Source organism: Phoca vitulina, unplaced genomic scaffold (genome assembly GCF_004348235.1).
Source record: "Phoca vitulina isolate PV1807 unplaced genomic scaffold, GSC_HSeal_1.0 scaffold90, whole genome shotgun sequence".
NCBI classification, from domain to species: Eukaryota; Metazoa; Chordata; class Mammalia; order Carnivora; family Phocidae; genus Phoca; species Phoca vitulina.
Genome location: NW_022589793.1, coordinates 349,839 through 372,586, shown reverse-complemented (window position 1 = coordinate 372,586; position 22,748 = coordinate 349,839). Strand labels below are relative to the sequence as shown.

Here is a 22,748-nt window from a genome sequence, read left to right as displayed (position 1 = left end):
AGTGGCAGCGCTATTGACATTTTGGGCGGGAAAATTTTGTTTTGAGGGGATGGCCCTGTGTTTTGTAGAATGTTTAGCAGCGTCCCTGACTTCGACCCACTAGATGCCAGTAGTCATCCCCTTACTCCCAGTTGTGACAACCAAAAATGTCCCCAAACACTGCCAAATGCCCTGTGAGGGGGCACAATCTTCCTGTTAAGAACCACTGTTCCTGTTAAGAACCATAGGGGTGCCTGGGTGGCGCAGTTGGTTAAGCATCTGCCTTTGGCTCTGGTAGTGATCCCAGGGTTCTAGGATCAAGCCCCGCCTCTGGCTCCCTGCTTGGAGGGGGGAGGGTCTGCTTCTTCCTCTCCCTTTCCCCCTCCCCACGCACGCTCTCTCTCTCTCAAATAAATAAATCTTATATATATGTATATATATATATACGTATATATATATACTGTCATAGAGCTACTGGTAAAGACGATGGGCTGGGGGCGGGGGCGTCCCGGGGTCCCAACAGTCCTGGGCCCTGATCTCAGGGCTGACTTTTACTCTGTGACATCCGGTGAGTTAACGCTCCGGGCCTGGGTTTCATCTGTAAAATGACAGGCCTGAGCATTGGCCTGCTACTGCATAGTTCTCAGGCATTTTCCATCCAAGGACCTCGGTGGACCTACCTTTCCTCTGTGACCTACGTCCATATTAGCCTGGGAAACAGTCACGGGGTTTTAGTGAGGACCGATGCAAATATAGCTGTAAAGAAGTTAGTATCTAGGGCGCCTGGGTGGCCCAGTCGTTAAGTGTCTGCCTTCAGCTCAGGTCATGATCCCAGGATCCTGGGATCGAGCCCCGCATCGGGCTCCCTGCTCCGTGGGGGGCTTGCTTCTCCCTCTCCCACTCCCCCTGCTTGTGTTCCCTCTCTGGCTGTGTCTCTCTGTCAAATAAATAAATAAAATCTTTAAAAAAAAAAAAAAGTTAGTACCTATCTGGAGTATAGGAGGGACTCAAAAAGATTCGATGGTGCAGTCTTCTACCCACTAATATCTCTAGAATTAAACAGGCTGGTGGATAAAGAAATAAGCTTGGGGACAATAATAATAAAAAGAAGCTAAGGGATCCTGTCCAATTCCACAACAGCCAACAAAAAAGGGGAGCTAATGGTGGAGATAGGACATGGACAGATAAATGCCCCTAAATTCTTAAGTTTCAGGCAGCCCTGTGTGGATTCATGCATTTTATTCTGCTGCAGTATGATGGGTGCCCCACCTAAAATGTTGTGAGGTTTTTTTTCCCTTTAGAACAAAACATTACAACTGTCATTCCTGGTAGGCATTGCTTTGGAAAGCTGAATTGGGGCCTTCCCCAGAATTTTTGTTCAAGGGTGCCATCTAGGGGTGCCTTTGTGAATTCTCTACTACCCCCCCCCCACCTCTGTCATTGCAGGGACAGCCAGGTTTTGCTTTTTTCTTGTGTGTTGGCTGCCTTTTCCGCCATATTATGGGTTCCCTGATGGCTGGGATCTTAGCTTTCTCCATATCATCAGGACTCGGCTCATGATGACCATTGATGACTCAATAAAATAAAGCTATGTGCAGCCTCTTCTGTGCTTTTCAAAGTTACTTACTCTGGCTAAGCAACCATTTCAGGTCTTAGGAAAGACCTACCAGGAGCACTGGGCTCTGAATAAGAAATGTGTGAAAATTTCCCAGCAACACATTGAGACCCTAAGCTGTTAATATCACAGAGAGGGAGAACACCCAGATTCTAGCTGACCTCTTCTCCCCAAATTGCCAGACTTAGCAAATAAAAATCCAGGACACCCAGTTCAAAGTGAAGATAACTTTTTTAATGTAAGTATGTCCCAAATATTCAATACTCACACTAAAAAATTATTTGTTGTTTACCTGAAATTCTAATTTTACTGGGCATCCTGTGTTTTATCTGGCAACCCTGTGTACTTGGAATTGAGGGATTGAGGGACTTGAAGCCTGCATCCGTCTTGGGAATTATCAAACAGAAAGTTAAGTCAGACAATTCTGGTGCAGATGAAGTGGCCAGGGGTTGGATTGGGGGGGGGGGGGGGGGGACATGGCATTTTCATTCTCCTTAGTAGATATTTTATTTATTTTCTATCTTTCTTCAGACCATATGTAGGTTTTTGGTTAAAGCTGGGGAGCAGATTCCATAGTCAGGCTCAAATCCCAACTTTGCTACCAACCTAGCTGAGTGTCTATGGGCAGGTTACTTAACCTCTCTGTGTCTCAGTTTCTTCAGTTATAAAACTTGAGATAATAATTGTATTTATTTTCTGGGTTGTTTAGTAGATTTAGAAATGATGCTCATTAAGTGCTTAGCACAGTACCATATAGCTCAATACGTGAAAGCCATAATCATTGTTTTGATATTTTTGAACACAGGTAGACTTAAAATACACTAACTTTCAGATGGAGACATGTCTCCTACTCACCCATGGGGTCATGAGCCTCATTAGCATCCTACCAGTCTCTTTCTACTTATTCACTTTGTTGAGTTACAGCTGCTGGTTTTTGTGGGACATTGGGTTTCATGCCGCATTATAGGAGGCCTGGTAATAACCCCATTTCTGTCTAAACCCAAGTTTCAAACCCTGTCACTAATTCATTTATTCCAGATACTATTTGAAACTGTATATAGTATGGTGTCTAAATGTGGTGTATGTCTGATTGGCTAGGAGCTCCCAAATGTGGGGTGACGATCAGGTGGAAGCTGATGGCACAGGCGTTAAAAGGATTTCCCTGAGGCAGAACAAAGGAGACAGAAGTTTATTGAATACACCGCAAGGGAGGGATGCGTGGGAGTGCAGCAGAAGCAGCGAGTCGGGGCTGTTTTTAAAGGCAAAGGTAGGGAGGTGTGGGAACATACAGAATTCTCCCCGTTTTGGTAACAGTGCCTGGTTGTAAGTAGCCCATTGGTCAGTTAGGGCCTATGGATATTTTGAGGTGGGTCATCTGATGGGCCTGTCTGTATTCAGCCAGGGGGTCGCTGTGGGCCCTGCCTACATTCCATTGCTCAAGCTGTTTGCCTAAAAGCAGCCCCTACCTATATGCCTGATGATAGAGAGTACAGATATAAGAGATGAGCAACCACAAGGTTATTTTGAAAGTATGGAGTGCCCAACTTTGAGGAAGAAGTAAGAAAAAGGAGCAAGGGAAGTACTTGGTGCCATGCAGTGCTCATGGTAGGATCTCAGAAATGTTTGTGTTCAGGGCAGGTCCTTTGTGGAAAGAGCACTGGACTCGGGTCATGAGGACGGGCTTCGACTTGGACCCGTGTTTCTTAGGCGTCGCATCAACTTGAGAAAGTTATGTATCTTGCTCGGTTTTGATTGTCTCGTCCACAAAATGGGAACAACATGGAGTTTGGGGAGAAATTGAATAAAATAACAGATATGCAAGCATGGCACCCCAAAAGAGCTCAGTAAGTCTAGCTTGGTTTTGAGAGAACTTTGAAGGCGACCAAGTAACACGTGCTTTGAATATTTGGGCAGCAGCTAATACTGTAACCTGTAAGTACACATGTGTGTGAGTGTGTGTTTCTGCATTTATAATAAGGATTACATTAGCCACAACATCTATAGAGTGCCTCTTGTATCAGGTCACCAAGCCATCCCACTTTGCCTAGGACTGAGGGGGTTCCCAGGATGCAGGATTAAAATGTTAAAACCCAGACAATCCCAGGCAAACCGGGACGAGTTGGTCGTCCCCCCCCCCCCCCCCGCCCGCTATGTGCAAATTGCTTTACAGACATTATCTCATTAAACCTTTAAACCTACCCTATGAGGTGGGTACTCACATTGTTGCCATTTTACATTTAAAAAGGACACTTAGAGAGATTAAGCAACTTGCTTGAGCCACTTAGCTAATTAATGGGAAGGGCGGGATCTGAACCCAGCTGTGTCCAGCCCAAGACTTTAACCACCATGCTATTTGCATTTAGACTTCACCAAAGGCGCAGTCTTTCATTGCCACTCACCTCCACATTCCCGGATCATTGCTAACACCCTCCCATCTCCCTTTCTGTCATCAACGATTTCTGCTGCCCAGCCAGGCCTCCAGCAAAGGAAGACACCAGCTGAGTCAAGCCCAGTCTTGTATCTGGGCACAGCTGAGGCCCCTCCTTCCTTAGCAACAGACGCTGAATCCTGGTTACGGGCCCCAGGGCCTGGGTGCAAGCAAGCACCTACAATGTTAAAACAGCCCAGAGAAGAGGAGACAGAAGAGCTCAGGCTGCCAGGGTATTGTTTAGCGGGGTGTTTCCTCCCTCTTCTCTGTATTAATATGTAACTATGCTTCAGTTTTTCCTCTCTTGGAGCTGCTCAGTAGAAGGGAAGACTGGCCAGACCAGGAGGTGCTGGAAAAACAGCAGAAAAGCCCAGCAGAACCCCAATGCTGTCCCTTTATTCTCTAGCTTCCCTTTCTTTCTTCTTCTACCAGGGAACTCCCCGGGGGCCGAAGTCTATGACCTCAGAGAGGCAGCCCTGTGAACAGAGCTTTCAGAACATTTAGAAAGTTCCATCTTCTGTGTCATCCCCATTATGCTCTAAGGAAGTGTGAATTTCAGAGCCACTAGTAGGAGAGGATCGTCCCCGGAGAAACTGAGAGCTCTTTATTCATTTTGTAATAGGTCAATTAGAATGGACAACATGAGTGACATGGGTTGCTCATCTCAGAAGGTAGGTGTGAATTTTAAGGTGTATTTCTTTTTTTTTTTTAACCTGTATTTTCAACATGTAGGGAGTTGGGGGGGGGGGGGAGAAGGACGCTTCAATGATAGACTGCCATTTCACATCCCCTTGACTGAGCAAGTGTGTTTACCACCTTTTTATGTGTGTCCTTTGAAATATGCTTTTTGCTGAATTAGGCTTTTGAACATCCTCAGGTTTTGCTGTGAAAATTTTAGGAGTAGACACCTGTTGTTCCTTTCCCTTCCCTTCCAAGGCCATTAGATGTTCTATTCCATCCAACAATTCTCAACACTGGGTGTACATCAGAATATCCTAGACAGCCTCTTGAAAACAGAGACTTAACCTCACTTCCAAAGGTTCTGATCCAGAAGGGTTGGAGTGGGGTCCCCAAATCTGTATTTTTAACTAAGAATTGAGTGATCCTGTTACAGCAGGTCCTCAGGTGAGCATTTGGGAATGGCCTCCAAGAAGAATGTGCAAACAACATATGTAGTCAGAAATCAGCCCTCTGAAAGTAATAGTTCTGCCTGATCTAGGTGTCAGAATCTTGGTTTTAAAAGCCAAGATCCACTAGGTTGCTATACATTAAAGTGCCCAAAGGAGCATTTTAAATTGAAACTTTATGAAATTAAAGTGGATTTGTTGATAATGGCTGAATCCACTGAAATGAAATGAAAACTCCCTGCAGTTTACCAGAGAAAACACTTAAACATTAACATTTTTAACAAACCATTTTGTATACTGGGTAGTTCTTACAAAAATCACTGTCTCTTTCCCCTTGAAGATGCCACAGAGAATTCTTAGGTGGGTATGGTCAATCAAGAAAAGTATCTTTGTTCTGTTCCGGAATTGATTTCTAGATCTGCTGATCCTGTGTGTATCCCACGTTTTCCTGTCCCATGCACTGAGATGTTTTTTGCTCTCAGCGTATTTATGGCTCTGTGTGTATAAGTCTTAGTCTGTGCCTATAAACTAGCTCAAATTTAATTTGTTCTTCAGAGGTTCTGCTCTATTATGTTCTATAAAATTCTTAACGTTGGCTTTCTCGCAAAATGTTGTTTTCCTTTCTTTATTTTCCCAAGAATGGCTTATCTCTTTGTATGATGATTCAGCTGCCTCAGTGTCTGCCCCTTGGATGACCATCTCTCACTATGGAGGAGCATAAATATAATTCAATCTGGCTCAAACCCAAAAAGGAATCTCTGGGCTTAAGTAACTGAGAAGTCCAAATTGGATCCAGGAGCTCAGCTGATGTCATTGGGAGTCCATCTTTTTCACCTTCTGGGAGTTATGCTTCCTTCTATGTTGGCTTTATCTTAAGGAGAGCTTTATTCCCACATCAGGCAAAGATGACTGTTAAGAGTGCCTCTTTCTTGGTAGGTCTGGTGAAAGTGTCAGGAAAGACTCTGATCAGCCCAGCTTAGGTCACAAGCCTGTCCCTGAGCAATCACTGTGTCTAGGAGGATGGAGTACCCTGACTGACCAGACCTGTGTCACATGCCCTTTCCTGGAGCCAGGGACTGGGATCAGCCTATTATACGGTACAGACAGAAATTGGAGAAAAGTCAGTTACGTCCCCTTAGGGCTGTGTTCTACTTCTTGGTAGGAAGAGTAACTTCCCAATTGGTGTCAGGGCTGATGTCAGGTTTACTCCAACCACGAGCAGAAACATGAAGGCCAAGGCACCTCCTGAATAATGTTAACTTCCTCCTCGACTGCAAAAGGTCAGGGTTTGGGGGTTAGCTACTCGTTACCACTTTTGTTGGTTACTTAAGATGTCCAAAATTTGCGGTGTTTGTTTGTTGCTTTTTTAATGAAGATTTTTATTTGAAACAGATTTAAAAGCTAGGCTAAGGGAAAGATTTCCACTGACCACAAAACCTTCTTGCTTGCAAAGACGAAAAACAGGCAGCCGTAATTTATCAATCAGTATGTGTTATACATCTGGGGTCCTGAAGGAAATCATAAACGTCTTCATAGTGCTGAAAGTGCTGTTGCCAGAATCTACCTCAGATGGTGTGATACCCACTTTGCATGGCCAGGTTCCTTTCAGTCTGATGCCCGAGTTCTCTCATTTTGTTCATCTGATCGGTGCAGATCTGATATTAATTTTTTTTAAGATTTTATTTTATTTGAGAGAGAGAATGTGCACATATGTGCATGCACATGAGTGGGGGGAGGGGCAGAGGTAGGGAATCTTCAAGCAGACTTCCCACTGAGCATGGAGCCTGACACAAGGCTTGATCTCACCACCCATGAAACCATGACCTGAGCCAAAACCAAGAGTCTTATACTCAACGGACTGAGCCACCCAGGTGCCCTCTGATATTAATTTCAGTAGCGAGAATCATCTTGGAGATAATTGATCAATTCTTAGATCCTTAAAATTGAGGTCAAGAGGAGAAAGACAGAGTTATTTAAATCAACAAAGTAAATTCTTTAAGCTAAAAACAACAAGGTCTGTGGGTCTTTGTTTAAATTGAAGCCCAACCAACCCTATTTTTAATGAAGTTCTGTTGGTGAGTCTGATGTGCCACAGTTTTTGAGAATAACTGGATTAGGCCATTAGACCAGTGGGCCTGTTGTATGTTTTTAAAGATCTCAGGCTTGCATCTTTGTTTATGAGTTTGCATGTCTTCATTTAATTTTAAGATCAACACCTTCCTAAAGTAACTTGTCATATTAGTGATACTTGCTATTCCCAATGTGTTGGGATGCAGAGTCATGTGTATTTAAAAGCACCTCTGTGTGTTACCTATATTCTCTGAGCTTTAGTTTCTTCAGGTTGAACGTGGGTATAAAAAACTGTCATAAGGCTGTACAGTGCCTAGAACAAAATAATTCAGAATAATGGTAGTGTTGTTGTTGTTATTATTGTCACTATTTTCTTTTTTTATTTATTTATTTATTTATTTGAGAGAGAGAGAGCACATGAGAGGGGGGAGGGTCAGAGGGAGAAGCAGGCTCCCTGCCGAGCAGGGAGCCCGATGCGGGACTCGATCCAGGGACTCCAGGATCATGACCTGAGCCGAAGGCAGTCGCCTAACCAACTGAGCCACCCAGGCGTCCGTCACTATTTTCTGAGGTTGAGTCATCGGTGAGCAGTTGGTTAGGGCATGAGGGTGGCTAACATCTGCTTCATATACCCCCTATCTGCGACCCCCTGCCAGTTACCCTGCATGACATAATTTGCTGACTCAAGTAAATCAAATCAATCCAGTAATGTCTCATCTTACAGAGTTCAGTCCAAAGTCATTGCCTAAGGTGAAAAATCATGGACAGTCAAAAGTGCCCTTGAAAATCCCTTAAACCATCTTTAAAGTGCTGTGTAGAAACACCTCTCAATAAGTCCAGCCTTGCAGTTTTCCTCTATGTTGGGACCCATTGCACTTTCTCCATCACAGCCCCACATAAGTAGTGATCATGCACGTAGGGGCTGGGTCCTAGGACAGAAACACACACGGAATTGCTCAACACTGCAGTCACTTTCAGCTCTGCTCAGGAGAGGTGCTTGGGAACTGAGACTGGCCATTGGAGCCACACGTTCACCCCTACCTGAGGGTCACCCCTAAGTGCACATTCACTGAATGGATTGGTGGACTTAGATACCCACACCGTGTAAGTGATATTTTTTTTCTTTTCACAGGAAGTGCAGAGAGTTGCTCATGCGTGTGTTAAACGCACAGATAGTATAATGCCCCTGCGTAAGCCAATTTCTATTTGGAATTGTGTATTTGGTGAAATGCAACAGTCCATTTTTTAAAGTTAGCCCCTTGAATCACGACCCAGGATAGGGTAACTTGGGGTCTCCCCAGGGGAAAAATATATGTTAATTTACTCATAGAGGGGTAGCCAAGGAGAAAACACTGGAGGAGAGACAGACTGCTAATTTAAAAAATGAACCTACGCCATGGATGGATGGGGGTGAGAAGGGTGTTTAGTGGGCAGAACTCTGTAACCTAACCCCTTTCTTGGGGATCTTTTTACTCCATGCCAACCTAGAGGTTTGGAAATCTTTCCTAATTCCTAGAGTGGCTTTGTTCCCATTTCTTACAGATCACCAAGAGTGACTCGATACATCACATGAGCCACTCCCAGACACGGCCAGAGCTGCCTCCTCTGCCTGCTTCTGCTAAAGAGGAACCATCTGAACTCTATCAGGTATGTTCACCTGGCTACTGCTCTTCTGCTGGTACTCCCCGGGGGCAGGGAGACAGTCAGACTTGACAAGTGGGATCAATGGCGCTTTGGTCACTTCTGCTACCAGAAAGGTCTCCAGCTGTGTGGGGGGAAAAAAGCTATCCAGTAGCACAAAGGTGAGTTAGGATCCAGCCTTCTCCCTTCCCTGCTGTGTTGTTGAACCTTTCTGAACTTCTGCATCTTCCATTATTTCTACACTATAGCCATGTCCATAAAGAATAAAGACAATAGAAGCAAATTACCTGACTCACAAATATACCGTTTATTGAAAGCCAGCTGTTGTCCTTGACGTCAGAAATCATGCTCACAGGGGACAGAGAAGTGCAACTGGTGACCATCCAAGAAGCATTTTCCTGAGTTTGTAGAAGGTAGAAACAGCGTAAGGCACACAGGACTCCCTGAGTGTCCATGTGAGTGGAGCTTAAGCTACTCCAGAGGTGTCTTCCCCCATGTCATACTCCTCTGTGTTTCTTCCTTTGTAGACGGTCATGTCACACAGCTTTTATCCCCCCTTGATGCAACGCACATCGTGGACCCTGGCTGCACCCTTCAAAGAGCAGCACCACTACCGTGGCCCCAGTGACTCCATTGCCAACAATTACTCCTTGATGGCCCAGGACCTGAAGCTGAAGGACCTGCTGAAGGTTTACCAGCCGGTCACCATCAATGTTCCTAGGGAAAAGATGGTTCAGGGGCTGCCATTAGGTATTTGTAGCAATGTGCCATACCAGCTCAGAATGGGGCGTTGGGTGGGATTTTTAGTCCTGGGTTCTAGTTCTGGCTCCTTTGCTTGCTGCAGCTAACCTTGGATAACCTCATAGAGTCTCAGTCTCCTCATCCATGAAACGAGAATGATTGTAATAGCTAACATTACATTTACCATATGCCATATCCCTTATGTTTACCACACACCAAACACTTGTGTTATTAATTGCTGCATAACAAATTACCCCCAAAACTTAACGGTTTAAAACAACCAGTATTTATTGTCTCATGGTTTCTATGAGGCAAGAATCTGGGCATGGCTTACCTGAATGGTTCTGGCTCAGGGTCTCTCACAAGGGTGCAATCAAGGTGTCAGCCAGAACCACAGTCGTCTACAGGCACCCAGGGAAGGATCCTCTTCCATGACCACTCAGGTCCTCAAGTCCTTGGTGGCTGTTGGCCACAGACATCAGTTTCCTGCCACATGGGCCTTTCAATGGGGCAGCTCACAACATGGCTTCTGGCTTCCCTCACAGGGAACAAGGGAGAGAGCAAGAGAGAGAAGAGAGCCAAAAAGACAGATACCAGAGTCTTTTGGGAACTTAATTTTGGAAGTGACATCCTACCGCTTTTGCTGTATTCTATTTGTTAGAAGTGAGTCACTAGGTCTAGCCCACATGCACAAGAGCATGATACCAGGAAGTGGGGAATCACTGGGGGCCATCTTGGAAGCTGCTTACCACAGTACTTTATATGTATTAATTTATTTAATCCTACTGGGTACACTTAAATCTGCTTATCCTTCAGTAATTCTTAACTACAACGTGTGTTGGAGCCTCTTCATCTGCCCTCTGTCTCAAACTTATTTTCATATTTTTCATTTTTCTCTCTGTGCTGTGTCTGGGTGAGTTCCTCAGATGTATCTTCTAATTCACTAATTGACTCTTCAACTCCATTGGGCCTTGAGTTTATCACGTCTAATGAATGTTTTTTTTATTTTCATGATATCTTTACATTTTCAGATTTTCTGATTGGTTCTACTCATGAGTGTCACCTCTGCCAATTTCTCATTTTACTCTTGTGGGCATAGCTCTTTCAATATTCCTGGGAGGATCTTAAACATTTATTTTGGAGCAATGTTTGTAATGCTGTACTGTTTTTTTTGTGAAATCTATCCCTTGATTGTTGAGTTTATTAGCTATCTTTCTTAGTATTTATTTTTCTCATATGTTCTGGGATTTTAGTTTGCAGGCTTGCGTTGAGAGTTTTTTCCCTTCTTGGTACATGCTTCCCCCCCCCCCCATTGTTTTTATTGAGGTGTGATTCACATACAATAAGATGCATAGATCTTAGGTGTTCAGTTCAGTGAGTATTGACAATTGTTTAAACATATAGCCACCACCTAAACAGGATATGGGGCATTTCCATCACTAGAGAAAGTTCTCTTGTGCTCATTGCCAATGAGTTCTCTCTCCTACCCAATACCATCCCACTCCAGTGTAACCACTTTCTGATTTTTGTCACCATAGATTAGTTTTGCTTGTTTTCACTTAGAAATGTAATCAATGTGTATCCTTTTGACACATCCTTCTTAATCTGACTTTTTTGTTCTTATGCTTCATCTGTCCTCTTAGGACCTCAAACTAGCACCAGACCTTATGTTGGTGGTTTAGAACTCCCATCCTAAGGTGATATTTAGATCTTGTAGATGTGGTCCCTGAGCTGTGTGAAGCTCAGCCTCGTTCTTATCAGTCTTTCTCTGTTGTCTCTGGCTTCCTTATGAATTGAGGATCCCTGTGCTTTATCTGCTGTGTCTTCATGGGTAAGACAGTCCTGGCTTTATGCTGTGAGCCTAGCGCCAGTACCCTACAATCATAGAGTGTTTCTGGCTTCTCTTACTCCCCCAGGTATCAAATACCTAACTACTCCCTGCTCTTGGCACAGAAGCCAAGTTTATAACTTTTACTTCATATTCTGTGCATTTTTGGTCCACATAGAAAACATCTTGTTGAATATTGTAATGTCTTTTTGATTTTTAAAGAGTCTGTTTTTGTTGTATTTGGAATAGGAGGAGCTCAAAGTATGAACTCAGAATACATCTAGATTAGGAGTCTTCAGTTCTCTCTGATTCTGTCAAAATGTCAATTTAATATTATGTCTTTAACACTTCTCTGTTGTTAATTGTTTTTGGCTAAAGACTTAAGCAAGTTACAGTATCTAGTTAAAGTTTACTAATACAGTTTTTATATCATTTACTGAATTCATTCATAGTTACCTTGTATTTACTGCAAATGATATTGGTTTTTCTATTTGTAATAATCAGGTAGTATTTCCTTTAAAATAAATATACTAAGTTTAAAAGTTTGCACCTATTTAAAGGAAAACATTGAACAGTAAGTTCCGATGTTTAGAAAATAGGGCATATAGGATTAGTGAGTGAATCAAGTAGGCAGTTATTAATACTTGTCAGTTGTATGAATGAATGGAAGGTATGTGCAGCCCCATTTCACACTGGGGGAAGCTGAGGCCTGGAGTGTTGAAATTACTTCTTCAGAGTCACACAGATGTTTAGTGGTGCATGTGGGACCAGATGGCCCATCTCCTGCCTCATCCCACTGCGCCAAGTCTACTCCTCTTAGTATGCTCTGGGACTGTCCTGAAAGTCATGTCCCTATGGACAAAGGTTGGCCCAAGGCTACTGGCCATCCCTGATGTATTTCTTCTCCACTGTTCTAGCAGCTAACTATTCTTCAGAACCCAACAAGAAGAAAAGAAAGTTCTCCCCTAGAGACAAAGAGGATCCCACCAGGTAAGTGTCCCTGTGGGTGTTGGGGATTGCAGGACACCAAGCTGAACTACAGAAGTCTGTGGTCTCATTAAAACCATGCTCTGCATCTTGATTTCAGAGCATTCTCATACTCCAAGTAATTAATGTTTTTTTTTTCATCAGTCCCCTTAACCCAATTTTTTAAGGCTCTGAATAAAACTAAACCAACTGAGCAAAACCAGTTCTAGCATACCTATGGGTGTTCCATGGTTAGAGGTTGTCATTGAAGGACCCATGCTAGTAGATGACACAGAGGAGGGGGGCTTCCACTGCACAGCAACACTCAGCAGCTTGAAGACAGTAGACCTGACACAGCACCTTTGCGGAGAACCAAGGGCTGAGCTGTGCCTACTTTTCAGGACCAAGCTGGCCTGCAATATCTCAATCTCATCACCCATAAAGAAGGAGGTGGTGACATCTTCGACCCTTCCAGGAAGCAGGCCAATGAGTCCAGAAGAACAGATTGGTGTGATGTTACAGCAGGAGATGGAAATAGAAGGTAAAGAAACCCAACCATCTGAATCAGACTTAGAGGTATGTTTTTATTGCTTCCTTTCTCTCAATTTGCTGAATATTCTTGGCATCTCAGTGATTTTAAACTCGGGGAGAACAGAATCACCCAGGGAATGTTTTAAAAATACCAAAGTCCAGACCCCATAACAGACTACTGAATAATGGTGTGTGTGTGTTTGTGTGTGTGTGTGAATTATTTTAGTAAGTCTTAGAAACCTTTGGGTCCTCTTAGAACATAGGTTGCAAAATGCTCACCCATAAGCTAGGGTTGCCAGATTTTGAAAAACAAAACAAAAAACAGGCCACCTAGTTAAATTGGAATTTTAGATATACAATGAATAATTTTTAAAATTATACTAAAATACTAAATGTATAAATATATCTCACTTCATCCTATATTTTATCTGGCAACTCTACCATAGGCTGAATTTGGCCTATAGATGTGTTTTGAAAATGAGGGAAATCTCACATAAGCTGGATTTCTAACCTCTTTTGAAAAAAAAATTAAGATATTTGAAGCTGAGAAGTAGCTACTTCTGTTATGAGAAAAATACATTTTCTAGTTCATGAAAGTCTCCAGTATTCTGTATTATTTTCTTACATCCAGCCAACTTTCATTGATTAACTACCTGCTTGGTTCTAGGTAGACTTTTGAGTTTCTAACCTATTTTAAAAGAAAAGGAACAAAATTTTAGAGCAAATAGCTTATGAGTTTATAGTGTGTATAATAAAATGATTTATAATAAAAATCCTAGTGACTGAGTATGTGCTATTGGCAAAATTCCATACTAAACCCTCTAAATGCTTGACCCCATTCAAGATCTGGGTACTATGATTATTCCTGTTGTCCAGGTGTGGAAATTGGGGTGAGGTCTGATTAAGCAACTTGCCCAGCGTTACACAGTCATTAAGAGGCACAACTAGAACTTAGACCAGCTCTGGCTGATACTAAAGTCTCTATGGCAGCATTTCTCACACTTGCCTGAAGATAAGAATCACCCGGGGTGCTTGTTGAAAAACCCCAAACTGATTCAGGGGGGCCCATGGATCTGCATTTTAATAAGAGCCTCTCTCCCCACCCCAGGCAGTTCTTACAATGAGGGAAGTTTGGAAGTTTCTTCTCTATAAGGAGCTTCCATTTAAGATTGGAGAAAGGTGAGCTCAGCCTCTTCTGACCACAGACGATTGTCACTAAAGGTCAAACCTGATTTCCTACACTTCGTGCTTCTCATCCATCTTAAAGTATTCATTTCTAGAGCTAATCAGCTATCCAGCAGCTTAGCGCCCAAAACAAACAAAACTTCCTGAAGTCACCAGATCACATTGGCCATTTTTGTTCAGTTTGTGTGTTTGTGTTGCTTTTCTAAACTCAGAAGCCCACGGTCAGATTAGAAGTACTATAAGTCTCACTTGGACTTTGGGGAATTTTCCCTCACTGTGGCTGCAAGCCACAGGATCAAAGTGCTTTGTAGGCCATTATTGTTGTTGAGGAGGGTGAATTACTGGGTCCATTTGAGGAGCTTGTTAATCTTCTTAAAGTTCACCAGATAGGTTCCCTCTGTCCTGGCCTAGTACTCATTCCACTGTTCCTATCTGCATAGCATTTGACAAGTCCATCCTTATACCCCAACTGAGCTCTCTGGCTCTGGTTGAATCCTCCAGGGTCAAGGAAGCACTTGCCTGCCATCACACTGCAGTGAGTGTGTGGCGATGGGCCCAGAAAGCCCGATTGTAGGGGGTGAAGGGTGGGGATGAGTGCTGTGTGAACAGGGCCTCTTGGAGGCTAACAGGTGTGGGCAGGTAGGCACAGTTAACCAATCACAGTCATTATCTTGCATTATGGAAGAGGTACTATTACTATTTGACCAATGGCATCCAAAAAGACATGATTGCCCCCGAGGAGGATGAAGTGATGCATCGGATTTCAAAGCTGATTTCTAACACACTGCTGACAAGTCCCTTCCTGGAACCCCTGATGATCGCCCTGGTGAAGGAGAAGGAAAATGACTACTACAGTAGCCTCATGAAAAGCACTGGTAAGGCTGGGTGTAAATGGGGCAAGGGGCTCCCTTGTGGAGGGCACCATCTTTCTCTCACTATCAGTCCACCCTGGTTCCTCCGAAAATGCCAAAAATATCCTTTTCATTCAAATACTCTCCCCCACATCACTCATGTCGACACTAGCACTTCCTGTACTTTGATGTGCACCCACATGGGGATCTTGTGAAAAATCAGATTCTGATTAGACAGATCTGGGGTGGAGCCTGAGAGCCTGCATTTCTAACAAGCTCCCAGGAGCTGTGGATGCTGCTCACCCCAGGGCAGCACTAGGAATAGCAAAAGTCTACTCAAGTTTTAAAATCTAGCTCAAGACCTGCCTCTTAAGTATTTTTCTGTCTCTGCAGCCCTCAGTGGTCCCTCCATCCTCTGCATTCACAGCACTTCTTGTCTCTACTTTCAACTCACCCTGCTTTGGAACATCTCCTGGGCCATTATTTCTCTTCCATGATCTAACACTGGTGTTGTCTTTTCATTTCTTGTGGGTCTTGGCTCCCGTATTAGACTGTCAGTTCTTTGATGGTGAAGAGCATGTTATTGATCATAGCTCCCCTTCATCCTTTGGCCCGTGTCTTGTACACACAGTAGGTCACTGGGAAATATTTAATGATGGTGAATAATGTGAGAAACACATCAAAGGGGAGTGGTGATCATATGAGTTCCTCACCTTCCTATTTTATCTGGACAATAGCTGCCTTTACCAGGTTGTCTAGTTATTTTTAATTTCCTAATTAACTTTCTAATGGTGTCAGTGTAATGGCCTCTTGTCCTACTCCAGGATAGAACCAAATTCGTAAGGATAAACATGGGAAGTCCTTCAAATTCCAGCCTCACCCTACTTCTGCAGTCTTATCACCTTGAACTCTACCACTTGCATCTGATATTTCTACCCCAAGATAATTCACAGCACCTTGAGCATGTTTTACAAAAGTCATAGAACTGCACTTCATTGCATGCTGTTCCTTCTGATCCCTGTGCTCTTCCCTTCCTATCCTGTCTGCAAATTCCTACTCATTCTTCCCAGTCCAGCTCAAATGTCACTTCCTCTGTGAAGCTTTTACCAATCTTTCTCTCCTTAGCATGTGAAGTATTTGGTCTCTAAATTTCCTTTTTTTTTAAAAGATTTATTTAGTTATTTTAGAGAGGGAGGGGAAGAGAGGGAGGGAGAGAGCGGGAGGGAGGGGCAGAGGAAGAGGGAGAGAGAAACCAAAGCAGACTCCCTGCTGAGAATAGAGCCCAACGCAGGACTCCATCCCACCACCCCGAGGTCAGACCTGAGCTGAAGCCAAGAGTCAGACGTTTAACTGACTGCGCCACCCAGGTACCCCTAAATTTCCATTTCTAAGTATCTGGTGTCATCTGTTGCGTTGAATTTTTTATGTGACTGCTTAGGTGTGAGAAATCAATTAATAAGAATGAGGCATCAGCAAATACTAGTTCATTGTCATACATGATACTAGATATCCTAGTAGAGCTCAACCCCAGGTTCTAAGCCTCAGACTGTGAAGTTGCAGTCCTCCATGAAACATCTCAGAAAGAAGACACACCAACAGAGTGGAGCTTCCCCGATTTAGTTATACCCAGGGGATTATCAACATAATGGGGATTATCAGTGTAAATGGTCAGAGGCTCATTTACATTCTAAGTGCTGCACCTAAGAGCACAGAGTGTTCAAGGTCCCTACTTACTAACAAAGTGTTTGCTCTGTTGCTTATATAGTTGATTACATCCTCATGGACCCAACAGAGAGAAAAAGACTCTTCATCGAGAACATTCCCCACATGTTTCCTCAAAGAGTAATCCGGGCCCCTGTGCCCTGGCACAGCGTCTACAGGAATGCCAAGAAGTGGAATGAGGAGCATCTGCACACGGTGAACCCCATGATGCTCAGCCTGAAAGAACTATGGTTTAAAGAGTAAGAAGTTCCTCCCCTCCCTTTTCTTTCCCTCTATTGTTTGCCCACAAAAGACAGTGTCTTATGCTGGGCACAGTGGGGGTAGCCCTGCCCTTGAAGGGAGATGACAAAAATCCTAGACCCAAAGTGCATAGGAACTGTAAGTGAAAGCTCTCCACGCAGTGAAGTGACCCTTCTTTATGCTCCCGTGACACCCTGACCCTGTCTCTAAGTCCTGGCTCATACTGGTAAAGAGCTCAGACTCGGAGCCGGCTGCTCGAGCCCAGATCTTAATTCTGCCGCTTCCTAGGTAATACAGGTGTGTTACATCATCTGTCTGTGTCTTGCTTTCCTTATCCCTAAATTCAGGATAATAAGAGTTCCTGCTTCATAGGGTTGGTAGGAGGAATAAATAACTTAATACATGCAAAGTACTTAGAACAGTGCCCAACAAACTGTAAGTACCCATTAGGTGTGAATGAGCCATTACCTCCACGAGGACATGTATCACACTGAATTACAATTGTGTGTGTGCTAGTTTGTCTCTCTCTAGCCTCCGAGACATATGGGGGGGATTGGGTCTTATTCCTTAGGTAACTCAGTGCCAGCACAGGGATGGCAAGCAGGGGTCTCAGTTACGTTCATCAATGACTAAATTGGCCACAGCAAGTGAAGGAGTTTAGAGAATATAGGAGCCACTTTTTTTTTCCCTTCATTCTTCTAGATTGAGATATAATCCACACACCATAAAATTCGCCTTCTGAAGTGCACAGCACCATAGTTTTTAGTGCACTTACATATTTGTCCCACTCTCACCACTGTCATTCAAAAATATTTTCATCATCCCAAAAAGAAATGCTGTATCCATTAGCAGTCCCCCACCCCCACCCTTTCTCCCTTCCACTCAGCCCCTGGCAACCATTAATCTGCTTTCTCTCTCTACAGATTTAACCTATTCCGGACACTTCATATAAATGGAATCACACAATATGTGACCTTTCGTGTCTGGCTGCTTTTTGCTTAGCATCATGTTTTCAGGGTTCATCTGACATTGAAACATGTATCAGTATTTCATTCCGTTCTATGGCCGAATATTACCCCACTGCATGGCTGCACCATGTTCAGTTTATCCATTCATCACCTGCAGAGAAAGACTGTCATTTGGGGGGGGGGGGTGCGGTCCATCAAGGGAGGTGTAAATCCTGGTGGGAGAATGAGGCCACCCAGAGTTCACTGAAAGGTCAGGCTGATGACATGATGAGTTGCCACCATCTGAGTTTTTATTAGAAAAACTAGAGGCAAATATGCTTACTTAATTTTGATTGGCTGAACTTACCAGTAGCTCAGATATTTTATTTTGGGAAGGCTCTGTAGCTTCGAATGTGTTTAGTCTTAAGGGAGCCCTGTTACTTGGAGAACTTACTTGTTTATCACATTCTTAGTTGTACCTATATTTCCAAAGAGAATTGAGGGGGAAGTCAAGCTGGCATGGAGCCCACCAATGGTAAGAAATAAGCACATTTCCTTCTTTGGACTGAATTCAGTTTTCTAAATCATTGGAGGTGCCAGTCAGGACACTGAAAAAAAGTCATTTTCTAATGAGGCAGAAGTGTAGGGTAATAATTTACAGAATGGGCTCCCAAACTATACTGCCTAGGTTCTGGTTCTTGCTTTGTCAGTAACGAATGGTGTGGTTTTGGGGAAGCTACTCTCTCTAGGTCCTTGTTTATATGTAAAATGGGAATAATAATAGTACATACCTCATGGTGTTTGTTGGATGAGTTGCTTAGAATAGTTTTGGCATATAGTAGTTGTTCAATAAATGAAGGTACAGCCTTAACTATAAGCATTTTTATGGCCTCAAAAAATATCCTGGAAATTAACAAAAAAGTTCAGTCTCAGGGATGGTAAAATTTGCCAAATGCTCACTACTGAGAAGATGTACACATACACGTGCATTTAACTTGATCATGTAGTGAAGATGGCAAATTATTATAGCTTCTGAAAAGAAAGGATCCTTACCCCTTGTTTTTAGGGGTTCCCTAAAGATTATATAGGCAACAAAAGCAAAAGTGAACCAAAACCATTTAGAAGATTTTTGTCCGTTGAACAGCAACAACAACAAAAAACAACAATGAGAGATTTGTTAAGGAAATGATACAGACAGCTTTTCTCTGTGACCTGCATGATTTAATTTAAAAAATTCTAAGAAGTCACCTAGTGATCGGTGAAGGGTAAGGGGCTTGGGGGCCAGAATGAGAGTTGTGGTCTGAAGAGCCACTGTAGGAAGTTTATAAGGACTGAATTAAAGATAAGTAATGTAATTTCCAGGTGGTGACAAGGGCCATACTTGGGTTGGATATCAAATGTGTGGTGAGGGAGGTCTCGGGTTCTATTCTTCCTTCCCTAACAGTGCTTTGTGACTGGCCAAACAAGATGGGCACCAAGTTCACCACCTCCACCAAGAAGGAATAGAAATGTAGGCTGTGGGATTTAAGAAGGATGAGGAAAAGTGCCCAAGAGGTCGTTCCAGTGGATGATGAAAATGGGAAGCAAGAAATGAGATGAGCTAAGGAAGTGAGCAAAGATCTAATTGGGAAAGTGAAAGGCAGTGATGATTTAAAAGAGTGATTTATAAATGAATGGGGTAGACATCAGGAAGAGATATGGTGGCCCTCTGAGCTAAAAGAGGCCTCAGGGAATATGGTAAAGGACAACACATCCATTGATCTGAGAGAAATAGGAGAAGATAAGAGCCTCATAGGAAAAGGTGGAGGAGATTCATGGGTTCAATCCACAGGTTGCTAGGAAGGAGATTCATGTGTTCAATCCACAGGTTGCTATTGTGTGCCTGCATTATGTAAGGCACTATGCCAAGGGATACTGTGTGTGTCTTGATGAGCCTGCTAGCCATCGAGGGTAGGTCTATAGGGGGGTCTTGTGTTTGTTTAGAACAAAGCAGTCCTTTAAGTTGTCCTGAGTAGCTCACCTGGGGGCCACATTGAGGATTAGATGGAACCCACTTGATCATGAAGGTGTTGCTTCTCTCGACTTGTCTTCTCTGTCTTCACTGTTAAAGAACTTTGATTTGTCCCTTTGATATCCCAGTTCCCAGCCAGGCAAATACCAGGTTGGTGCCAAAACCCCGCTCCCCAGATGGTTTACCCAGAGCAGGACACATAGGAAGGCTCAGCAAACACCAGTTGAGTTGGCTCATCTATCTACTCTTTGCAAGGTTCCTCTGGACTTTCTACTCCCTCCTCAGACTCTCAGATTTTTCAGATATAATTAGTTTTACTCTCCTTGAAAAAAAAAAAAAAAAGGATATATGCCCTTTGAACTTATCCTACAGAATTCATTTTTTAAGTGTCTTCTTGGCCCAGGACGTTTCTCCTTCTCTTTTTGGCAGATTTAGAGACCTCAGGTTTGTTCGAACAGCAGAATTACTGGCAGGAAAATTGCCTCTGCAGCCTCACGAATATCGGGATGTGATCCAGAAACACTGCCTGGAAGCACGCCAAATTCTTCTCAACAAGTCAGTATCTGGCCTCAGAATGGGACTGCATCACAGTGTTATAAACTCTCTGAGTCTCCCAGCCTGGAGGTTGGACAGTTTGCTGACTTCCCACTGACCTCTTCCTCTTTCCCTTTCCTTCCACGTTCCATCCGCCGACAGTCTTTGTGTCTCCCCATGTCCACTCTTCTTCAGCCCTCACTCCTGGTCTCCCTCTGCCTTTTTGAAATTCTCATTATGATTCCTTGTTGGGGGTACCACTTCCCTTCCCTTCCTCTGAAGTCGGTTAGGCTTTGCTAGGTTACATGACAGTGCATTTGAATGACTTGTGTTCAGGTGGCCCAGATAAACACTGCAAGGTTCCAGGGTTAGGGAGGTTTCAGTCACTTAGATGATTCCTTTTTCTTTTGCAAATGCATGCAGGACTGTGTCCAGAGCAAGAGAAATCCCCTGATGTAAAATGATGGTGATAATACCTACCAATGGGTTTTTATTATCTGAGACAATGTATACACAACCACTGGCACATAGTAGCTGCTCAATAAATATCCTAGTTATTGTCTTTACAACTATGGCTGTTCCTAGTACTTTTCTGGTTGTTAGAGGAATACTTTTCTAGAAATTAGAAAAGAGATATGATAGGATGAAAAGGCCAGTGGTTCCCAATGGGAATTAGAAATTGGGGGAAGTAGGAAGAAAGAACAAGGAGGCTTCCATTTCTTGTTTTGCTTTTCTTATTTCTAGTCCCAACTTCTGAGCAGCTACTGTCATACTGGAGTTTCTCTTCTTACGTTTTCTTCTTTTTCTCCTCTTTCTCTCCTTCCCCCTATAAAGTCTGAACAGAGGCCAGGCATTTGCCAGGGAGAGAGGTTGGACAGAACATTCCAGTTCCTTATTGCCCCTTCACCACAATCTCTGATTATAGTGAAGAAAGTAGAGACTCTTGGAGCAGGACACGCCACCAGCATCCCTTGTGTAATTGGGTATTGCTAATGGAAGAGTAATCTATCAATTCAAATCTTACTACTTTCTTCCCAGGAAAGGGATGTTGGCAGGTGAGGTAGCCAGGGATATGAAAATACCAATTTGGAAAGCTGCTTAGACCTGCCTGGTCACAGAGAGTGGGGAATGTCTGATTGGACTTCTCCGAGCTCAGAAGAGCTTCTTACTTGGGTGCCTTCCTGTCTTTACAGGTGGATCCCCACCTGTGCCCAGCTTTTCATTTCGCAGAAGGAGCGGTGGGTCCATTTTGCTCCCAAGAGTGACTATGACTCCTCTCGTAACATTGAGGAATATTTTGCTTCTGTTGCTTCCTTCATGTCACTCCAGCTGAGGGACTTGGTCATTAAGTCTCTCGAGGACCTCGTCTCCTTTTTCATGATACACAAGGTATGTAGGGGACCATCAGTAGGCCCATTTGAGGGGAAACAACTGAGACAATCAGAATTCCATCACGCAGGTTCTCAGCTGTGAGCCAAGGATAAAAAATAAAAAGATTCTTGATTGCCACACACATCGGGTCATTATTAGCTCATGAAAATGATTTCTGTGAATCACAGCACGCTTTCCTGAGATAATTACTGCTAAACTGACCAAGTTCTCCATAAGTGGGGAAATTGTTAAAAATATTTAAAGAAAGATGGAGTAAAATGGAATTCATGCCCCTTATAGGAGAGAAACAGGTCACTTTTTGATCCTCTCTGTTAAAGGAAGGAGTTGAAAAAGTTTTATTATAAATCTTTGGCTTGATATTTAGGGAGTGTTGTGTGTATCGTTGCAGATATTGACTTTTTGTTCTTTGGTCTTTGAAAGGGGCATTCCTAAAAACAAAAGGCTTTGTTGACCTAATTAATAACTTTCTGCATGAAACTACTTCAGTGAAGTCAAAATAAAAGCTAAAAGCACAGAGTCCTGGTTTTCAAAACCTCATAGTATCCCCTAAACTCGGATAGCCTGAGGATTAAGGAAGATTCATTTGGATTACCACATGCACATTTTACCTTAAAAAAGAAAGAGTAATAAAAATATAAAATTGCCTGGTTATAAAAGGTTAAATTCTAAGTATTTTTCCAAATGAAGTAAAGATGAACAATTGACCTTTTGCTCAAAAAAATATAGAAGCCAATGTTGCTGAATTTAGGCTGTGATGTTAGCTTTCTAGCAAGAACCAATCTATAGATGTCACTATAATCATCTACTTTGCTAAGCAGAAGAGACTCAGATGTGGGAACAAATCCCACTCTAAAATTCCACACAAAGGGAAAAGTAAAATATTTATATGTCTGAAAGAAGGGGAAATTTATGGGTATTTGATGCACGATAACTGTTCAAC

General features: G+C 43.1%; 1 protein-coding gene across 1 annotated transcript in view; it reads left to right on the top strand.

Moving 5' to 3' along the window:
- Positions 1-4,663: 4,663 nt before the first annotated feature.
- DNAH3 (dynein axonemal heavy chain 3) overlaps positions 4,664-22,748 on the top strand; it is a 162,775-nt gene continuing 144,690 nt past the window's right edge. The window contains exons 1-9 of the mRNA XM_032396197.1: positions 4,664-4,693; positions 8,762-8,866; positions 9,388-9,616; positions 12,350-12,419; positions 12,797-12,971; positions 14,797-14,986; positions 16,728-16,923; positions 20,312-20,437; positions 21,610-21,805. Coding sequence (XP_032252088.1) covers positions 4,664-4,693; positions 8,762-8,866; positions 9,388-9,616; positions 12,350-12,419; positions 12,797-12,971; positions 14,797-14,986; positions 16,728-16,923; positions 20,312-20,437; positions 21,610-21,805 — 1,317 coding nt within the window. The remainder of the gene's footprint in view (positions 4,694-8,761; positions 8,867-9,387; positions 9,617-12,349; positions 12,420-12,796; positions 12,972-14,796; positions 14,987-16,727; positions 16,924-20,311; positions 20,438-21,609; positions 21,806-22,748) is intronic.